The sequence below is a fragment of the Scardinius erythrophthalmus genome (assembly GCF_964197995.2).
Source record: "Scardinius erythrophthalmus genome assembly, chromosome: 5".
In the NCBI taxonomy this organism is placed as follows: Eukaryota; Metazoa; Chordata; class Actinopteri; order Cypriniformes; family Leuciscidae; genus Scardinius; species Scardinius erythrophthalmus.
Window position 1 is genome coordinate 4,953,783 of NC_138225.1, and position 20,091 is coordinate 4,973,873.

The window sequence follows — 20,091 nt, forward strand, 5'->3', positions numbered from 1 at the left end:
ATGAAGTTTGGATGAACAGAGGCTGCTTTACTGTTATACGTTAATCAGACAACAGAGAGAAAACTCTGAGAAGAGAGATTCTATACTTTAAATGGCTCTGTCAGGTTCATTCATATGCTTTAGGGGTTCCATCATGGGATCATTTTATGGATTCAGTTTTAATACATTTTTTGATTGAAATTCCTGAAATATTCAGCTCGTATACTATGGAAGCTTGTTCTCACAAATTTGGACTTTTTTTCTCACAATTGCGTCTTTAGATCATGCAATTTTGATTTTATAACACACAACTGTAAATTGTTATCACACATTTCTGATTTTATAACATGCAATTTATAACTCACAATATATCATGCAATTCTGACTTTATAACATGCAATCACATAATTCTGACTTTATAACTCACAATTATACTTTTATAACATGCAGTCACAAAATTCTGGCTTCATATCACGCAATTCTGAGAAGAAAAATAAGAATTGTGTGATGTAAACGCAATTGCTTTATCCACATACTTTATCAATAGAAAAAAATGTATATTATGCAATACTTTATCATTACAAATTTGTTTAAATTATGCAATAATTTAAGACATTTCTCCTCATACCGTATAGAACCTTTTTGTCATAGAGTTCTTTCAAACTGAGTCAAGAACCCTAGTTCAATGCAGAACCCCATTTAAACGTTCTTATACAAACATCTTCCCGTACAGACTCTTTTCATTTCACGTTCTTAGTTAATGTTTCTCAAATGCAAAATTAAAGTACATTTTGAGGCCCGAAAATGATGTGTGAAATGTACGAAAACAGAAAATGAGTTAAAAGATTTTTATTTATTTATCTATTTATTTTTAGTACCAACAAACTTTGGTAATTTTAGCAGGTTTGAGCAAAAACGCATCCTCTACAACGTCCAAGAATGCAAATGACAAATAAATAGCACAGCGAAATAAACATATACATCTTTAAACATCAACAGTAACACTACATAAAGAGGTTTATGGTACTTACTCTAACACAATTTGTTTTAAATAAAGCTCTGCAGGTTTACTTGGCACATGTACGTAATAAATATCTAGTCGTCTTCATCAACAGACAGCTGTCTCGGCTTGAGTTTCTTTCAAAACATCTGAAATCCATATTCTCTCGCATCCTAATGTATGGTTTGAAAACAAAGGAACATTATTGCAATGTATGCAGTAAAGCGTCTCCCACTTTCTGCACGCGTGTCATTCGTCTATTTATGACCTAAACGTGTTCTGTTCACCCCGGTATACGGCTGTAAATGTCCTGTAGCTCCTCTGAAAATATTTGGTTTTTGATTTTCTTTTCCAACAAAGCCTTGGAGTCTCATCTTCAGTGTCGCACATACGCTTGGCCAGCACAGCTCTGAACCGGCTCCATTCAAGACCTCCTCAGCACGTCTCCAGCGAAACCAAGACCAGCTTTCATCTGTAGCATGAGCCGTCTGGTTGGTGTTCGTGTGTGTGTGTGTGTGTTTAGTCTCAGTGTGATCTGGTTTCAGGAGGCGAAGTAGGAGCTCTGCATGGAGTACAGGCGGTCGATGGGGTTTCCCACGCGGGTCTGCAGGGATCCGGCGTCTGACGCGGCCAGAAAGCAGTCGCTCAGGCTGGTCAGAGACGTGTCACTGTCAATGTCGTGGAAGATCGAGTCGTTTCCTAAAGAAGAGCAAGCTTCGTTAGGGCTACGTGCTGAAAAGATGACATAAACCAGATCTTTGCATTATGAGTGGTGTTTGTTCTTCCAAAGTTTGGGGTCGGTGAGATTTCATCATGTTTTTGAAACAAGTCTCTTCTGCTCACCAAAGCCGCATTTAATTGATCAAAAATACAGTAAAAAATGTGAAATAGTATTACAATATAAAAAAACTGTTTTCTATTGTAATTGTGAAAAGTAATTTATTCCTGTGATCAAAGCTGAATTTTCAGCATCATTACTCCAGTCTTCAGTGTCACATGATCCTTCAGAAATCACTCTAATATGATGATTTGCTGCCCAACAATTATTATAAAAGTTGAAACAGTTGTGCTGCTTAATATTTTTGTGGAAACCAAGAATCATTTTTGAAAGTTCAACAGAACAGTCACTTTTTATCAATTTGATGCATCCTTGCTGAATTTTTTTCTCAAAAAAACAAAAAATATCTTACTAACCTCAAACTTTGAAACTAATGAAAGTATAAAATACACTAATAACACTGATCAGAGACAGATGTAATTCGTTTTACCAATATTTCGTCACACACTTTTTTACTTGGTAATAAGTTTCTTAATATCAGTTCAACTGATAAATACCACAATTTGGTGGATCTTCACAGGCAAAATTTAACTTGATGTTTTAATTATTTTTATTTTTTTACAGACATTAATTCTCAAGTGAGAATATTTTTCATACTCTCTATATAATGACAGTAATAATAATAATATTCATGAAAATTTAAAATAATGCTGTTAAATCGATTAATTGCAACCAATATAAAAGTAAATAAATATATATATATATATATTATATAAATGTGTGTGTGTGTGTTTTGTTTATATAATTTACACGCATATGTATTATATAAACAAGCTTTTATTTTAGATGTGATTAATTGATTTGACAGCACTATTTAAAGATCAATTCTGGATATCAGTTTTAACTGTTTAACCTTAAATATAATTGTCCTTGGCTGTAAAAATGCATTATTACTCGATCTCTAAGCTTTAGCAAGTACAGCTAATAAATAAATATGGTGAAGTCATTGAACAGAAGCTTCTGATCCTCATAGACACAGTTTACCATAAGCCGTAGAAATATGATTACACAAGAGTAGAACTGAGACTCTCAGCTGCTTTAATTGGCTATAAAGTGTTATATAACAGTGCATATAAACTACTCATTTGCGTCAGCTCACAGCAGGACAAAACGCACTTATCAATATGTGATGGAGAGCGTATGAAGGCAGCAGATTCACGCTCACTTTCTCAGGAGGGCTGCGTGTAATTTTATAGTGTAATTTTATAGGCTTTTCAAAAACTAATTGACACTGTTACATAAGGGTGAAGACAGTTTAATGGCACATTTATTTTTACTGGGCCCATACGTGGCATTAGCGGCCGCTTCTGGTCGATATCATTCCACAGACGCGACGGGACGTGTGTTTTGCTTTGGTAACGTCACTCCGGAGACGTGTTTGTTGCTCACCGTATGGGTTCATGTGATCTCCGGGCATCTGTGGAGGAGTGAGGCCTTGCTGGAACGGGTCTGTGCTGTATCCGTTCGCCTCCATGGACACTAGCTGATGTTGTGGAGGCGGAGCCAGAGGCGTGTACGAGTTCATCAGATTCTCCATTCGGCTGGAGATCACATCTGCAGAAAACGCACCATGAATTGAGTTACTGAACACATAAAGCAGACGTAAAACCCCGCAGAGGAGCAACATATGTCGTGAAAGCGTGTGTGTTGGGAGTCTCGTACCTTGTCCGATCCTCTGAGAGTTTTGCTGCTCTTGTTGCTGCTGTTGTCGGCGCGCTAACTTCTTCATCTGAGCGGAAAAGAGGAACATAAAAACACTCAATCATTTTTAACATCAACTATATTGAACTATATTGAAGAGTTACTTAGGCACTGTTATTTTAGCATTATTTATATAGCCTATTATTAGAGTTTTTATTAACATTTTGAATTACCTGTTATTTTTACACTTTCATTTTTCAGCTTTTGTCATTTTTATTAGTTTTTTTTTATATTAATATTTAGTTTTTATTTATTATATTTCCCATTAGTAATATTAGTGATTTGACTTCAACTTAAATGTGACAAATTTAAGAATAAATAAATAATAAAAAGATAAGATATTAATTAATTAATTAAGTAATAGATAAATAATTTAATTAAAATAATAAACAAACAAACAAACAAATAATAAATCTACTTAACAGTACAGTAATATAGCAAAAACAATATTAATATTTAGGTTTAATTAATTTTTTATTTCAATTTTAGTTTATTTAGTTTATTTCCAGTTAGTAATTTGAGGAATTAAACTTAAAACTGAAGTGTAAGGAAATGTAAGAATAAATAAATAAATAAATAAATGTTGATAAAAAAAAGATTTAAATAAATAATAAATTACAGTACAGTACTATAGCGAGTATTGATTAATTAACTATTAATTCATATTTTTAAAATATTAATTCATATTTTTATTTTTATACTTTTAGTTTTCATTTTCATAAAATGTAAAAAATAAAATGTAAAAAATTTTAGTGATTAATTTTGTTATGTGCTTATGTCATATATATATATATAGGCCTATATATATATATATATATACACACTGTATATAGGTATTAATTAAATATGAATTAATGTATATTAAATAATAAAATAGGTTTAATACATTTTTATTTCAGTTTTAGTTTTTTATTTATTTTATTTCCAGTTAGTTTGATTCAACTCAAAGTGTAAGAGATGTAAAAATAAATAATAAAAGATAATATTTAAATAAAATAAATTAATTAATAATACATCTGTAGAACAGTATTAAAGTGAGCAAAAAAATAAATAAATTATACTTACTCTATAGTCACATATTTATAATATTATTTTTCACAGTATACATTGGGTCTTACTACATGAAAATATACAGCTGCCTTTTACATTTCCGGATGATGTTATCTGGTTGCCCACTGCATGAAGAGACTGAAAAGCTGTGACCTCGGCTGTGCTCACCTTTGCTCTTTGGTTCTGAAACCACACCTGGACGACTCGAACGCTCAGACCGGTCTCAGCCGCCAGAGTCTCTCGAACCTGAAATAACCACAACAGCAATGAACATCAAAGTCTCGTATACACTGTAAATATATATATATATTTCAACGTTTTTTTTTTTTGGAGTATGTTTTACAAGAAAATACTTTTTCAGTCTTTCTATATTCAATGTGTTAGTTGCAGTTTCATTGAAATTATTTGTGAAATTGACTGTAATTACTGAGTGAAAATTGTTTGTAAGACAGTATTTTTCAGTGTACCCAGACATTTGACCATCAGCATGAAGTCTGATCCCTCAGCATTTGCCGTTTGTATATGAAATATTTACATCATTCATTTAGTTCATTTATAAATACAGCCTCTATGGAGAAAACAGTGATGTCATCGTCCAGCTCAGTTCAGTTCTCATACAATAGTGTCACTGCACACAGATCTATAATATTGTAATAATAATATTGTTGAAGCCAATAGACAGTCCATTGAGTTCCTATGTGCCCCTATTATGCCGTTTTCAAAGGTTACAAATTTTGTTTTTAACAACGGGAAAAATGGTCGTCTAAAAGGGTTGTCCCGATTCTCATAATGAGTAATGGGTGTGTTTTGGGATTTCCATGTGTTAAACCAATCAGAGTCTCATCTCCCATTCCCTTTAAATGCCAGTTGCGCTCGTGCCATGGCAGATTCGCTATTTACATGACGGAATTTGATAGTGGACAGACTGAACGCGTCTCCAGAGCGCAAACGGATCTGCTCGTGTGCAAGATTAAAGCAGATCATCTACGGGACAAGCCGGATTCCACCATATCTTTATGTACACAATAATAATCTTTTACATTGTAATCCTTTCATTTTAAATATTTGGCATGTGTGTGTGCTGCTGTGCATTCCTGTGTGTGTAATAAGCAGAGTGTACGCACGTTGAGGACCCGCCTATAGGCGCACATTACTAAACACGCTCATTAAATAACCAAAAAAATATTGCGCCATTGACTTTAGAGCAGGTTTCAGTTGGACAATGGCTCAGCTCATTTCAGTTGCCTCAAAATAGCAACACGCCAACAATGTGTCAGAACACACCTCGTTTTCAGACCAGCACACCCATGGGCGCGCAAATGAGAGCAAATGCTTTGCTATTTACACAACGTGGTGCAGGACGTGAAAATGATAACTGCGTCGGGCTGAAACTAGCAAAACACATTTGCCGCTGGATTGCGCCAAGTGTATGATAGGGCCCTCAGTCTCTCTAAACTCCTCCCCCTTTCTGGTCCGACGGCTCAGTCTGCTGTGATTGGTCGACCGCTTACAGCGCGTGTCAGAAACCAAAACTCCCATTATCATATCTGAATATCAGATCCAGAGGCTTCAGTGATACGAACAGTAATGATGTCGTTATTTTTACAGTATGAGTTCGAGCTCTAGTCGTCATCCTTTTGAAGAAAACAGCGTCTTCTCTACATGTCGACAACATGAACCAAACTCTTCCAATCTCAGCTACAACTACAGTGTTTGAGGGCGAATTCGGTGTCTCTGGATATCAAAAGTATTTCTAATATGGTTGGTTTTAATGCGAATGTTAAAAGTTGGTTATTAGATGGGTTGTTTTAGTGATGAATTTGTATTAGTGTATTGTGTGGATGTTTAATTGTGATTGTAAACTTTGCAAAGCTTCAATACATTTCTACATTTGCATTTATAATAGTATGCAATGCCAAAGTAACCTGTCACTATGAGGGAAGTTTGTGCTTTACATCAAGGACCGCAAATGGAAATACGTTTTTTAATTTATTGTGTTATCCTCGACAAATGAGTGTATATTTCACTACTTTTTTGTCTAATAAATCAAATAGCTCCTTTCTTTTAGGAGACAATAACGTCATTTATCTTTGATCTTTAAAACTTTGCATGAAAGGTAATATTCACTATACACTTTAAAGTAGTTAAAGACATGTTGCACATTCAAGAAATCTAAATATTATGAAGACTTCAGCAGACGCAAACTCTGAATCAACATGCACCAATGCTACATATTTCTAAATGTCATAATCAATTGTTAACAAACAAGTATTCATTACTTCAATGAGCTCATTGTTTTCACCTTAAATTATTACACAGTTTAAATGAATACATTTTTAGCTAGCTGTGATTTTGTATATGTACATTTGGTAACACTTTATTTTACAGTGTCCTTGTTACACATTACATGTAATTACTGTAACTATAAATTATGCATAATTACACGCAACTAACCCTAAACCAAAACCTAATCCTATAGTAAGTACATGTAGTTAATTATTATTACTCAGTTATTAAATGTATAATTACAGTGTAATATGGACACCTTAAAATAAAGTGCAACCGTACACTTCGGAAATGCATAACTTAGAAAGTAATAAATGACTAAATTGTAATGTGGACTCATGCTATTCTGTAAAGCTGCTTTGAAACGATGTGTATTGTGGAAAGCGCTGTACAAATACATGTGAATTGAACTGACTATTGGTTTAAGGTTGGTTTGGGGTTTCTTTGAGCTCTATAAATCGGTCTCACCTTTCTGCATGGTTTGGAGGAGACCTCGAAGGAGGCCTTGAACGCGCGCCGCTGCTGTGTGGTGAGAATAGTGCGAGGTCTTTTGGGTCTGCGCGGGTCTTTGCCATCATCGCTGCCTTTACCCTGTCCTCCTGCTCCTTTCTCCTGCTTCACATCCACATCTTCATCCTCACTTTTATCTGCAGAAACACACATTTTAACATCATCTCTCTTCGGAGAGCAGACGAGAGGAGAGGCTAGAGTTGTGTTCTCACCGGAGTCGGACATCTCCGGGCTGACGGAGCGCAGCAAGTCCTTCTCTCTCTCGTAGTCGCTCTTACACAGCAGCTGTCCCTCCTTCAGGACGAACTCGTCTCCTTTACACAGCTGCCGCTCACACACACAGCAGCAGAAGCAGTTCAGATGATACACACTGTCCAGTGCGCGCATCACGAACTCGGTGGGAGCGATCTTCTCCAGACAGCCGCTGCATTTGGTCGCGAACAACCTGACGAGGAGAAGCAACAAATTAAAAACACGTTCATCGTGCACAATTTATTAGTGCTGAGGAATTCTTTCATATTATTTCTTTCAAATTCATATTATTTCTTTTAATCTGAAATGACTAACATTTTTGCTGATCTCACCAAGGCGAGGACAAATAATATTAGCAAATAGTATAATAGTTCATTTTCCATAAATCAAGTTAAATGCATTGCATTTGTTTTTATTTTAAATGTTTGAAAGAATCCACATAATTTTTTTGCTGCAAAACATTTTTTTCAAATATACACTACCGTTCAATTTGTACGATTTCTTTTTTTGAAAGAAATTAATACTTTTATAAAGCAAGGATGCACTGCATTTATTAAAGCTGACAGTAAAGACATTTATAATGTTACAAAAGATTTCTATTTCAAATATATGCTGTTCTTTCAAACTTTCTATTCATCAAAGAATACTAGAAAAAAAAAATTTGCGGTTTCTACAAAAATATCAAGATGCACAATTGTTTTCAACATTTCAAATGTTTCCTGAGTATCAAATCATCATATTATACTGATTTCTGAAGGATCATGTGACACTGAAGACTGGAGTAATGATGCTGAAAATTCAGCTTTGATCACAGGAATAAATTACATTTTAACATGTATTCACATAGAAAACAGTTATTTTAAATAGTAATAATATATCACAATTTTACAATATTTATTATCAAATAAATGCAGTCTTAGAAGAGACTTAATTCAAAAACCTTCAAAATCTCACTGACCCCAAACTTTTGAATGGCAGTGTAAAGTAGGAGAGTTCACTGATTTTAAGTGAATTATGGTCAAAACACTATTGCAAAAACCCGATTTGAACATGACATATTGAAGGCTACACAGCAGGATCTCTAGCCTTAATTATTTGAAGTACAATGTGAAACAGCAAAGCGCAAGAGTGACTCATTTCTTCGGTTAATACTCAAACCCCCTGACGTGAAATCCGCTGCAAAGCTCAATAATTCTGAAGCATTAAGCAGATCTTCCCTCAGAGCGGTGTCTTCTCCCACACCAATAAAGTTCATCCATAAATATCACGAGCGCACTGATCAATGCGTGACTGACACCGGACGCCCCAGCGGTGCCGCCGCGCTCATGATTATGACTTTGAAAGAGATTTTTAATAAGCCTCGAGATATGATGGTATCATGAGGTGAGACGGCACAAAAGAGTTTTACAGAGGAGTCAATATTCAGAGAAGGACCCACAGGAAGGACAAATCACAGACGAGATCTCTCTAATATCTCCACTGTTTCTCACAGACGGCATTGAAGGAGACTTTGCTGAAGATGTTTCTCCTGATGAAAAGACCGCGGTGGTCTCGCAAGTTTTCAGACGAGATCTCAAACTGTGCTCAAAGATCACAAAAACTGCTATCAAAAGTCAAAGATCTCAACTCAACTTTTATAGCTTATTGTATGACATATTTGTCTCATTTGTATATACACTATACATTTGGGGTCATTTTTATTTTAAGAAATTAGCCTACTTTTATTCATTATGGACAAAAAGACATTCATAATGTTCCAAAAGATATCTATTTAAAGTTGTTCTTTTGAAAGAAATGTGTCAAGGTTTCCACAAAAATATGAAGCAGCACCACTGTTTTCGACATTGATAATAATAATAAATGTTAAGAACATGATTGTTTGACTTAAGACAAGTAATGTGGAAATTAACTAAAAGAAGATTTTTGGGTTACACTTTATTTCAATGGTCCACTTTAGACATTCTACCAACTAAAAGTAAATTTGCAACATGTGTTTGAAATTTGCAATTCATGTATTTTATTTCTCCTACAAGAAGCAAACAGAGAAAAAGTCGATAATTATGATTCCATTGAGCCTGAATGAGCAACTTTTCAGCAATACCATTTTCTACAACGTACAACATGTTCAATCCTTTCACCCAAACCTCTTCTTTCTCCATCTTCTGCTAATGTTTAATAATCGCACATGTTTCCCTTCTTCCTCTGTCTGTCACTTCCCATTATGCTGGTGTCTGTAATTCCCATGATCCTTCTGGAGATCTCCCTTTCTTCTATTGTGCTTGAGAACTAATCCTGTCCCTTTCTCTGTCTTTTGTTGACAGGACCACAGCGGCGGCTTTGTCCCGAGTCTTTGTCAGAACAGCCATGAGTGACACTTGCATCAGAGCGACGTTCGTTCAGTCTTATCTGGTCTTAAACAATGTTCTCAAAATGTTATTTATACATCGTTCATCCTTTTTTCCCCCGGAAACATTTTAGTTGGACGTTCATCTAATGGTTTTTAAATGTTATCACTTGTTTCAGAACATTCAAAAGTAACATTGACATTATGTTTATAAAATTATAAAATGGAATGTTTCCAAGACAAGAATCCACATGTACAAAGCCCTATGACTACAAACCACAAACACGCGGCAGGATGAGTTACACACTGAAGTTTTACATTAGTTAAACTAACTACGAGTAATGGTACTAGTGATTGTTTGACTCAAGACAAGTAATGTGGAAATTAACTAAAAGAAGATTTTTGGGTTACACTTTATTTCAATGGTCCACTTTAGACATTTAACTAACTATAAGTAAAAGTGCAACATGTGATTAACTCTCATTAGAGTATTGGTAGACTGTCAGGTTAGGGTTAGGTGTACGAGTAAGTAGAATAAGTTGACATTGCAAAGTTACTTATAGTTAGTAAAATGTCTAAAGTGGACCATTGAAATAAAGTGTAACCGTTTTTTGGTCTCTTTTATGTCTAAGTGTGTGTGTGTGTGTGTGTGTGTGTGTGTGTGTGTGTGTGTGTGTTAGAGAGAGAAAGTACCATAAGAAAGAACTTGTTTTGATTGACACTGTGCAGTTGTTGAAACTAATCCCTCTTTAATACCATTAAGGACAACCTTAAGAAGTGCAAGTCTTCACGCTCAGTCAGTCATGCTTAGAAAAGCCTTCAGATCTGTGATCTTCAATGTGTGCATGTGATATTGATGTTTGTATGTGTGAGGGGGGGTTATTTATCCTTCTCTCTGTATTTGTTTGCTATAGATCAGAAATGTAACAAACACAAACAATAATTTATCCCTCGTTTGCCGCCACCAAAGTTGTTCAGAGCAGACACGTCTGAACGGGCTTATGGAAAACCACCAAACATCTCTCCAAACACCAAACACCAGCCCGACCGAGAGAGAGAGAGAGCTTAAGACTGGAGATTACTTACAACAACATCTCTTCAGATCCGCTTTAGGTGCTTTTGAAACAAGAAGACATCATGTAGGATTCAATACGGGGTGACACAATTTACATAGATACGCAGAGGTAAAATAAATCAACTTTTGCTTCTAAAATTCCTTTGGAGAAATGAAAACACAAATTATTAAACTATTAATTGCAAAAGAATAGAGATGCAAAATGCAGCTCAGAATTTCACGAGAAAGGTTTGATTTCATATTGAGACTTTCATATATAAGGCACCTGAGGAATCAGTGTACAGACACATGCATTTACTTGTAACTGGTACGTCATTTCAAAGTAATTATATCCTTTTTAACCAATCTTTTTACATTGCCTTTTGATGCCATTATGGACTTGCAGACCTCTCAATGTGTGTGTGTGTGTGTGTGTGTGTGTGTGTGTGTGTGTGTGCATGTTTGATTTTTCCAACCGCCTCTTCCACATCCATACAGCACAGATGCATGTGCACTACAAAAGGACTAAAGATGTCATTAAACCCTGGCGCTTTCCTCTGAAGGTACTGTATGGAAAATACTCTGTAGTCCACACACACACACACACACCACATTTAACTACACTCTGACCCTATCAAAGCGTGTAAGCCACATCCACTCGCCTCTATAAAATTCGAAAGGTCTCAGATGCATCGAGTGTCGGAAGTGGGACTCGAGGTTCAATAACAATTTACTTAACTTAAAACACTTCAATGACAATTTATTTTTTTAAATGTACTGTATATAGAACTTTATACAATAGGCCTACTGAATGTTTCAAAGCAGCTTCACTTTAATATAACAGGAAAATAGCATGGTTAATGTTGAAAAATTCATCAATTCTGAAACAAATTGAATTTCAGCTGTAAAGCAGCTCTACAGAAAACACTAGTGTCTGCATTCAGCTCAAATTCTGTTCTCATCCGATAGTGTCAGCGCAGTAAATCGATGATGATACTAAATATTAATAAACCCCAGTCTAGGAAGATCATGCATTGCATAATAAAGAACAAGTTATCGAGGTTACAATTTATTTTAAGGTGTCCATGTTACAGAGTAATTCTACATTTAAGTACTGAGATACATTTACATTTGCATTTATGCATTTGGCAGACGCTTTTATCCAAAACGACTTACATTGCATTTCAAGGTAATAATTATAATAATTAATAATAATAATTAACTACATGTACACTGTTAGCCCGGATTTTATATCTAATAAAGAATTTAATTACAATTTAATTAAAATATTTAAGTTTGATTGCGCTACTAATGAAATAAAAGTAGATTCTACTCATTTGTGTACATAATTTGAATGTGTGAATAAATGTAAGTTAAAAAGACTCAAATTCTGAAGTTTTTCTCCTGACCACACCTTCCACGCAGTGGTTTGATGCTGTGAGTCAGGTAACGCCATTTTGTCGTGGTGTGTGTGAATTCGAGCTGTTTATGAGAAGTTGGAAGTGGAACATTTGTTTTAGCAAGGTCTATGGACGTTTTTCCCGACATTTACCTTTTTATCGTTTATTTGTTTTCCGTTTTTGAGCAGTGAAAATCAATGTTTGTTTGTTTTTTAGCTAGCTAGATTTCTCACTCGCGTGCAGCGGACATCGCCGCGCTTGAACCCCTAACCGGCGAGTTCGACGTACGTTTTTTTTTTTTTTTTTGTATTTTCCTTCCTATTGTTTCTATATCACTGGAGGAGCTGTTGTTGAGACGGAGATTGTAACTGTTTGAACCATCGGCCGGCGCCGAACAGGACGAGGATCGCGGCGCGAATACGGTGGTGAGTGCAATAATTTAAGACCATATTTTATTTTGACACGGCTATTGATTAAAAGAGTAAGTTAAAGTTAATTAATGGGTTGAATACAAAAACGTATGTATGTACTGTTTTATCTAAGTTCATAGCCCTCTTAACGACAGACTATCTTGTTTTGTGTTGCAGGTCAAGAAGAGATGCTTTGGACCTGCAAGTATTGCCCTCGTAACTGTGAAAAGAGAGCACATCTATTTAATAATTGCAGGCTCAAACATGTAAGTTATACATGAACAGAACAATTTCCTTGTTTACATCTGAAATGTATGTACATTTAAACCACTTATGCACAATGTTCAACTTATCCTGCCTCCAGATAAGTTTGTCATGTAGGCTACGTTTATTAAGATCTGAGGCTGGTGTCATCTGCATACTGCACAGTGCACAATTACATGTAAACCAGAAAGTCAGGTGCTATTATAAAGACTATAACTTTAATGTTTGCTCCTCAGAGAAAAGTTGTCAATGAAAATCTGAAGGTACTTCAATGGCCAGCTCTTTCTACAGTAAACCAGGTATGTATATGCATTCACGCCATTTTGTAATACCATAATTATGAGATTCCAGCTTGTAAAAAAGCGCTTCCGTTCTGGTAGAACTCGTAATTGCAACCTGTAAACTGGGAATTTTCAGAGAGTTCCTTATTTTTACCACGTGACCGTCGTACCACCCTTCTGCTGCTGATTCATTTAGCCGTTGACAATGTTGCCTTAAAAATGCATAATTCCCAGTCAAAGAACATGAACGGCCAGTCAAATAATGAGTAAAACGTTACATTTTATCATCTCGGAATTACAGTAATTACGACATGGCGTAAATGCAGCATATGACTTATGAGTATTTGACAATAGAATCATCTTACATATATTTGTCTATCTTTATCTTTAACCTTTTTCTTCCTCATTAGGATGCAGCTGACAAGGACTCTTACAAACTCCAGTGAGAATCCTCTGCGTTGATCAAGAAAGTCCTCAGCTAAACCCATCTAGAGTGATGATCGATTTGGAAGGATGTTTGGTGATGGATGAACTGACCAACATCATGCCTTTTATGTCCTTTTTTTGGACTGATTTACGCCCTGCCCTGGAGTACCCTAACTGTATGAAAAAACTTTTTTTTTTTTTTTTCAGCAGGTAATGTTTAGCCTGGGAAAAGGTGAGCTGGCACCTAAAATTAAATACTGACAATACTGTGAACTCAAGAGTAAACATACCACATAGTTTTGGTGCAATTTGTTGTGATTGTCTTTTCATGTTTTATGAGGAAAATGTATTCAGGGCATGTAAAATTCATGTTTTGTTGTATTTCAAATGGAAATTAAAATAAAACAGAATACTCAAATGTTTTAAGTAACCATTACTTGATTATTTTAGGGCAACCAGTTTGCTCACATTTTTTAAGTAGTTGGGCTAGTACATTGAACTTAAATATACTATGTGTAATAACTGCAAGGTAATTGATATTACAAAACATTTGAAGTTAAATTAACTCATTTTTACCATTACTTAATTATTTTAGGGCAACCAGTTTGCTCACATTTTTTAAGTAGATTCAACTTGTCCGGGCTAACAGTGTAGGGTTAGGGTTAGGATTGTGGTTTGGTTTAGGATTAGTTGCATGTAATTATGCATAATTTATAGTTATTACTACAGTAACTACATGTAACATGTGTAACAAGCACAATTTAAAGTAAAGTGTTACCGTTATCAAATATAAACTGTAAAATTACAACAAGCTATGTGAAAATGATTGGGTTTGGCAGATTTATTCAATTAGAAGCACTTATTTGTGTTTTAATAGACCTAAATGATCACAACAAGCACCCCAAATATGACACAATTGATCACGTAGACTAATTGTTTTCATTTGACTACTGTGGCTGTGTGAATTAGCACTAATCGTGTCTGATGAGACTGAAGTTAAGAGGTGTGTGTTCAGCGCGGGTGGTAATCGCTGTATTAAATGTAGCGTGTGTTTGTCCAGGGCCTCACAGTAAACTCCTGCCCGAATGATACAAGCTCATCACTCACGGCTCAACTGATATTAACATTCAAATCGCCCATAGACATGCTAAATTCACCATTCCAGATCCAAATGCAAACACTGACGAGCGGAAAGAAAGCATGTCAGGATATCTATGAAAAAGGAGCATTAAAAATAAATTTGGATGAATCTCATGAAATCTGCTATTAATATCCACCCAAAATAAAAACACAAAAATAATGAAAGAGAAATACTAATTTGCATGTAGCAAATTCAGCCGAATGCAAAAAAAAAAAAAATTACAAAAAAATACATTGCTTACTGAACATAAAAAAACATGTTAAAATAATAAGAAATATGTTTTTCCATCAAAGCAATGATAGAATGTGCTGGATTTATCATAAATATAATAATGTTAAAATAAAATTAACATTAAAGTTAATTAGTTATATGAATAAAATGTATAATAAAAATTATTATTTGTATTATATAACATATGTATAGAAACCATAGACATCATGTTATATACGACAATAATGTTCATTTTAATTGTAAACACAATACCTATTCTTTCCCCTTCTTTTCCACCTGTGCAAATCATATAAAAATTGTCATATAAAACTAAATTAAGTTTGTTTTGGGGAGAAAGCACATGCGAATAAATAGGTTAAAAAAATGCAAAACTGCAGAATAAAGTCCTCTTAATATAGCAATCGGAGCGAAGGATAGGAAAAGGACAGAGATGAAATCAAAGATGAGAAAGGAGAGTGTGTGAAAGGAATACAGCAGGTACACTGTGTGTGTGTGTGTGCATGTGTGTGTCGTGTGTGTGTGTGTGTGTGTGTGTGTGTGTGTGTGTGTGTGTGTGTGTGTGTGTGTGTGTGTGTGTGTGTGTGTGTTTGGACAGCTGCTTTTCCTGAGTTTGGCAGCTCTATTCAGACTGGAGTTTACTCAGCTCTGCCACAACAGCAAACATGAGCGAATAATGGAGCACGCACACAAAGGCAACACACAAACACACGCACAAAACACTGTGTTACACTTGCTTTACACTTAAAATTAAAACCTTAAGTTCAGCAAAGAATTATTTTTGCATGCATATTGAACTAAAAAAGACTAAAAATGCTCTTGATGCCATATTCTAAGTTCTTCAGATAAGTGCAATGCCATTCTGTTTTCCCATAAACCATTAGAACAAATACAGTAATTAAAAACTTGAAAAGTTCGCCTGTGGCATCAGGCTGTAAAACCATTTCTGGAACTTTCATTTTAAATGTGCAAGTCATCTATAAGGAAATGCGTAGAAGCGCCTTGAAGCTGATTAGAGGGTAATTTCTTACAGACCCGAACAGATCTGAGCTCATGGTCTAAAAATGGTCCCTCAGAAGTCCAGGTTTTGTGTAGGTAGTAGAAGAAACCCTGGCCACAGAATCTGTACAGTATTCGGGACGTATTATCAAACCCAGATCCGACCACAGGCCTGAATGGAGTCCATTCTCTCTCAGCTTCTTATTGGCTGTGGTTCAAAACCTTGTGAGCAGACTAGCTAGACAGCATTACTGGGTATTTCATATTGGCCTATTCGTGGCCAAAAATGCTGTCTTGGTAGGAGAAACAATTTAAATAAAATGTTAATACAAAATGTAATTAAATTAAAAAAAAATTGTTATAAAGATTCTCACATCAAAGCAATGATTAACTTTGAGGGAAGTTGTATTAATTTTAATAAAAAAAAGGTTAATAAAAAATTAAGTTGTTATATTAATTTAGAAAATGAATAAAAAAAATCCAACCCCAAAATACTGTGTAACAAACTAACAAAAAATTAAATAAAGTCAACAATAATAAAAAATAAAAATAAATTAAAAAAATCATGAGAAAGATTTTCACATCAAACCAATGATAAACTTTGAGGGAAATGTGATGAATTTAATAATGAATGTTAATAAAAATAAATGTTACAATTAATTAGTTAATAAAATGAATATAGAAAATGTATTTAAAAAAAAAATATTATATAGCCTAGATAGATTGAGTATTATGGGTATATTCATGCCCCAAAATGCTGTGTAACAAACTAAAAATAAAATAAAACATAAAAAAACAGCCATATTTAGAGACCAGAATGTCATAGGGACGTGTGGCTGAGGAATCACCTAGCAACCACCCATAAAACCCTAGCGACCACATATCAATGTGCTAAAAACAACTCTGAACAAATTGGCAACCCCACGGCAACACCCTGGCAACAAGCCACAGCAGGTTTGCACGGGCAAACAAGACAACAATTTCAGAGAAAATACTTTTCCTCTCTTACAAACTAACAATACTTTCCTATAAGTGTTGATCTAACACTCATTTCCTCTAAATCTGACCCAGTTTAATGAGTCTCTCTCCTCATCTGGTGCATTTCCATGTTGGTTTGGCTGATGTAAAGCAGACGTCGCTGTTTAGCACGGCTCAGCGGGGCTCTATTCGCTGCTAAAGTGAGCGATCTGACAATATACCCAGAGCTGCAGTTACGCGCCCTGTAATTGCCGTCTAGGGGTTGCAGCTGCTTGGCTTGAAGATAAGCCAATCAGAGAGAGGCCAGCACATGATTGACAGGAGGATATTGCTAATACCCCCACCTCCTCAAGCGTCCCATTGGCTGACACAAAGAACACAAGGGTTTATTTTACATGAGGGGCATCTGTGCAAACCAATAAAGCCTGGTAGAACCACAAGAGTGGCAAGCCAGATTTTCCTCAAGATCTATAGCGCTGCTTAATCTCGGGCTTAACGTAGATGTCAAAAGGCCAACGCGCTCTCCAGAGCAGGTGTGCCGGGTTTTGTTGTCCAGTATACACCATATGAACTAGTTCTGGAGAGAATCAAAGTGGAGAGATCACGCCGGAGAGTTAATTAAGTGGACGCTACTTGAAGAAGTGAACAGCTCTTGCTTTTAGGCTTCGTGCCAAAACCTAGTGAGCTGCCTAGATAGGGAGCATCCGAACCCAAACGGATCTGGAAAGCTCTACATAGGCAGTTATACAAAAGTAAAGTGCTCCAAGAGAGTTACTATCAACATGATACTCTAATAAGCATATATACCTTTCTTTCTACTATTCAAAAGCAGCTTTACAAAAAAAAAAAAAATTGTTCCACTATTTTTGGCTTGAAGTATTTTTTTTTAAGGTGACATAGTTGCATTGCAATTACTCAAATAAGTACTGAGTTATATGACTTAACTGCATGTACTTACTATAGAGTTACGGTTTGGGTTAGGGTTAGTTACTTGTAATTAGGCATAATTTGCATAAATTACTGTAGTAAGTACATGCAGTAACAAGCAACTTCACCTTGAAATAAAGTGTTACCAAAAATTCTTATCGGAAAAAACACACAGCCCACCAGTAATAAAAATAAACAAGTTAACTATTATCAGAAATATATATTACAATATTTAATATAGCCTATTATTATATTAATTTATTAACTACATTAAATATTAATATACATATAAATACACACACAAATGTCACCTAGCAACCACCCATAAATATATATTTTATATATGTATATATATATATATATATATATATATATATATATATATATATATATATATATATATATATATATATATATATATATATATATATATATATATATATATATATGTATATATAATAGAATTATAAATGTATTTAATCAACACTGAGCTCATTGCAATGCATTCTGGGATGGTTTCTCTAGGTGCGATTATGCCTTTGAATTTGGATAAAAGATATCTTGGAAGGATAATTATACCTCCCTTCAGGATTTAAAAAGGTGTGTCTCCCTTAAAGTGCTGTCTAGGTCCAGGTAGGCAGGTCGCTAGTTTTTGGGACAGAGCCACAGTCTGCCAACCATGAGGTGACCGCATTGAAACACAAACGTTAAATAAGGGAAAGTCCTCGGCCCGAGGCTGGATAAGCTGGAGACTGAAGCTCACAGTGAGGTTTTAAATTACCCCTGACCCTCGCGCTCTGCCCAGAGAGACTAAACAAACAGTAATATGGGACGTTTTGAAGAGGAGGTCCTCGAGCATGTTAAGGAGTTCTGCGGTGGAGACTCTTTAACAAGGGCTCCTTAATCTGTGGCTGGGGGTTTACGCCGGTGACCCAGCTGTGAGATTACGGCGAGTCTCAAGTGCCTCACCTCGACCCCCGATCAATCCCTCTTAGAGGAGCTTTAGCCACATCTGAGAGCGATGCTGGATTAGTCTGTGTGTTTTCCCACCACTTTATGGACCTTTGGCTGTGCAACGGGATGTTTGTTTGAGTTTTAATTAGCACTGGTAATCCTTAGATTATTAGACCTGAGGTCTGGAATGTTTACTCTGCGAAAGCCCGCGAAATATCTGGCTAATTAATAAGTGATGCCTAAAAATTCCTATTTAATTTGATCATTTCTGAAAAAATTCTGAAAAAATGTGTGATTCCTGTATATTTATGATCGGCATCATAAATCTAACACTCTTTAATAACTAGCTGGACTGTATAATTGACCCAGGCAAAGAAACTCATGCATGCAATATTCAATATTATAGATGTTTATGCTTAGAATAAAAAGGAAAATCTATCAAATATAGTAAAAAGAAAAATAAATGGTGCTGTCAAATCGATTAATCGCGATTAATCACATCTAACATAAAGGTTTGTTTGTATAATATACTGTATGTGTGTGTGTGTACATGTGTGTATGTATACAGAATATATACAGTACACACACACACACACACACACACACACACATACATATATATATGTTTAAAATTGTTATATTATTGTTATTTATCAAACATATCATTGTTTTATTTTATTAATGCATTGTTTGTTTTATAAAAAAAAAAAAGAGAGACAATATTACAGACAGCTGTGCAAGCCTCTACTGCAAACTTTCACGCTTGCGGTTGCCAGATGTCACGAATCACAGCAAAACTTATGATGTGAAAACACCCAAAACATCTTCATTGAGATATTCTGCTTAAATGAAAGTGTCACGAGCCGCTTGCGCTGTTCACTGCGACTAAATCTGCCATTAGAAAAATATCTGTGATGGAATGTAATAAAACCAAACATGGATCTCGACTTTATTTGTAAGCTGTAAAATGTGCTGTACACCATTACTGACTGTACAATACTCAAAAGTACGCAAATAACATCAACATACTTGTACATATGAACTGACAGGTATCACACAAAAACACTTA

The 20,091-nt window shown here is 35.2% G+C and overlaps 1 protein-coding gene across 1 annotated transcript in view; it reads right to left on the bottom strand.

The window, feature by feature from the left end:
• Positions 1 to 1,520: 1,520 nt before the first annotated feature.
• The window catches only part of lmx1ba (LIM homeobox transcription factor 1, beta a), a gene marked incomplete at both ends in the record, with an annotated part of 24,461 nt that continues 5,890 nt past the window's right edge, over positions 1,521 to 20,091 (bottom strand). Inside the window, 5 exons of the mRNA XM_081366405.1 lie at positions 1,521 to 1,711; positions 3,207 to 3,371; positions 3,480 to 3,546; positions 4,737 to 4,814; positions 7,323 to 7,809. Coding sequence (XP_081222531.1) covers positions 1,521 to 1,711; positions 3,207 to 3,371; positions 3,480 to 3,546; positions 4,737 to 4,814; positions 7,323 to 7,809 — 988 coding nt within the window. The remainder of the gene's footprint in view (positions 1,712 to 3,206; positions 3,372 to 3,479; positions 3,547 to 4,736; positions 4,815 to 7,322; positions 7,810 to 20,091) is intronic.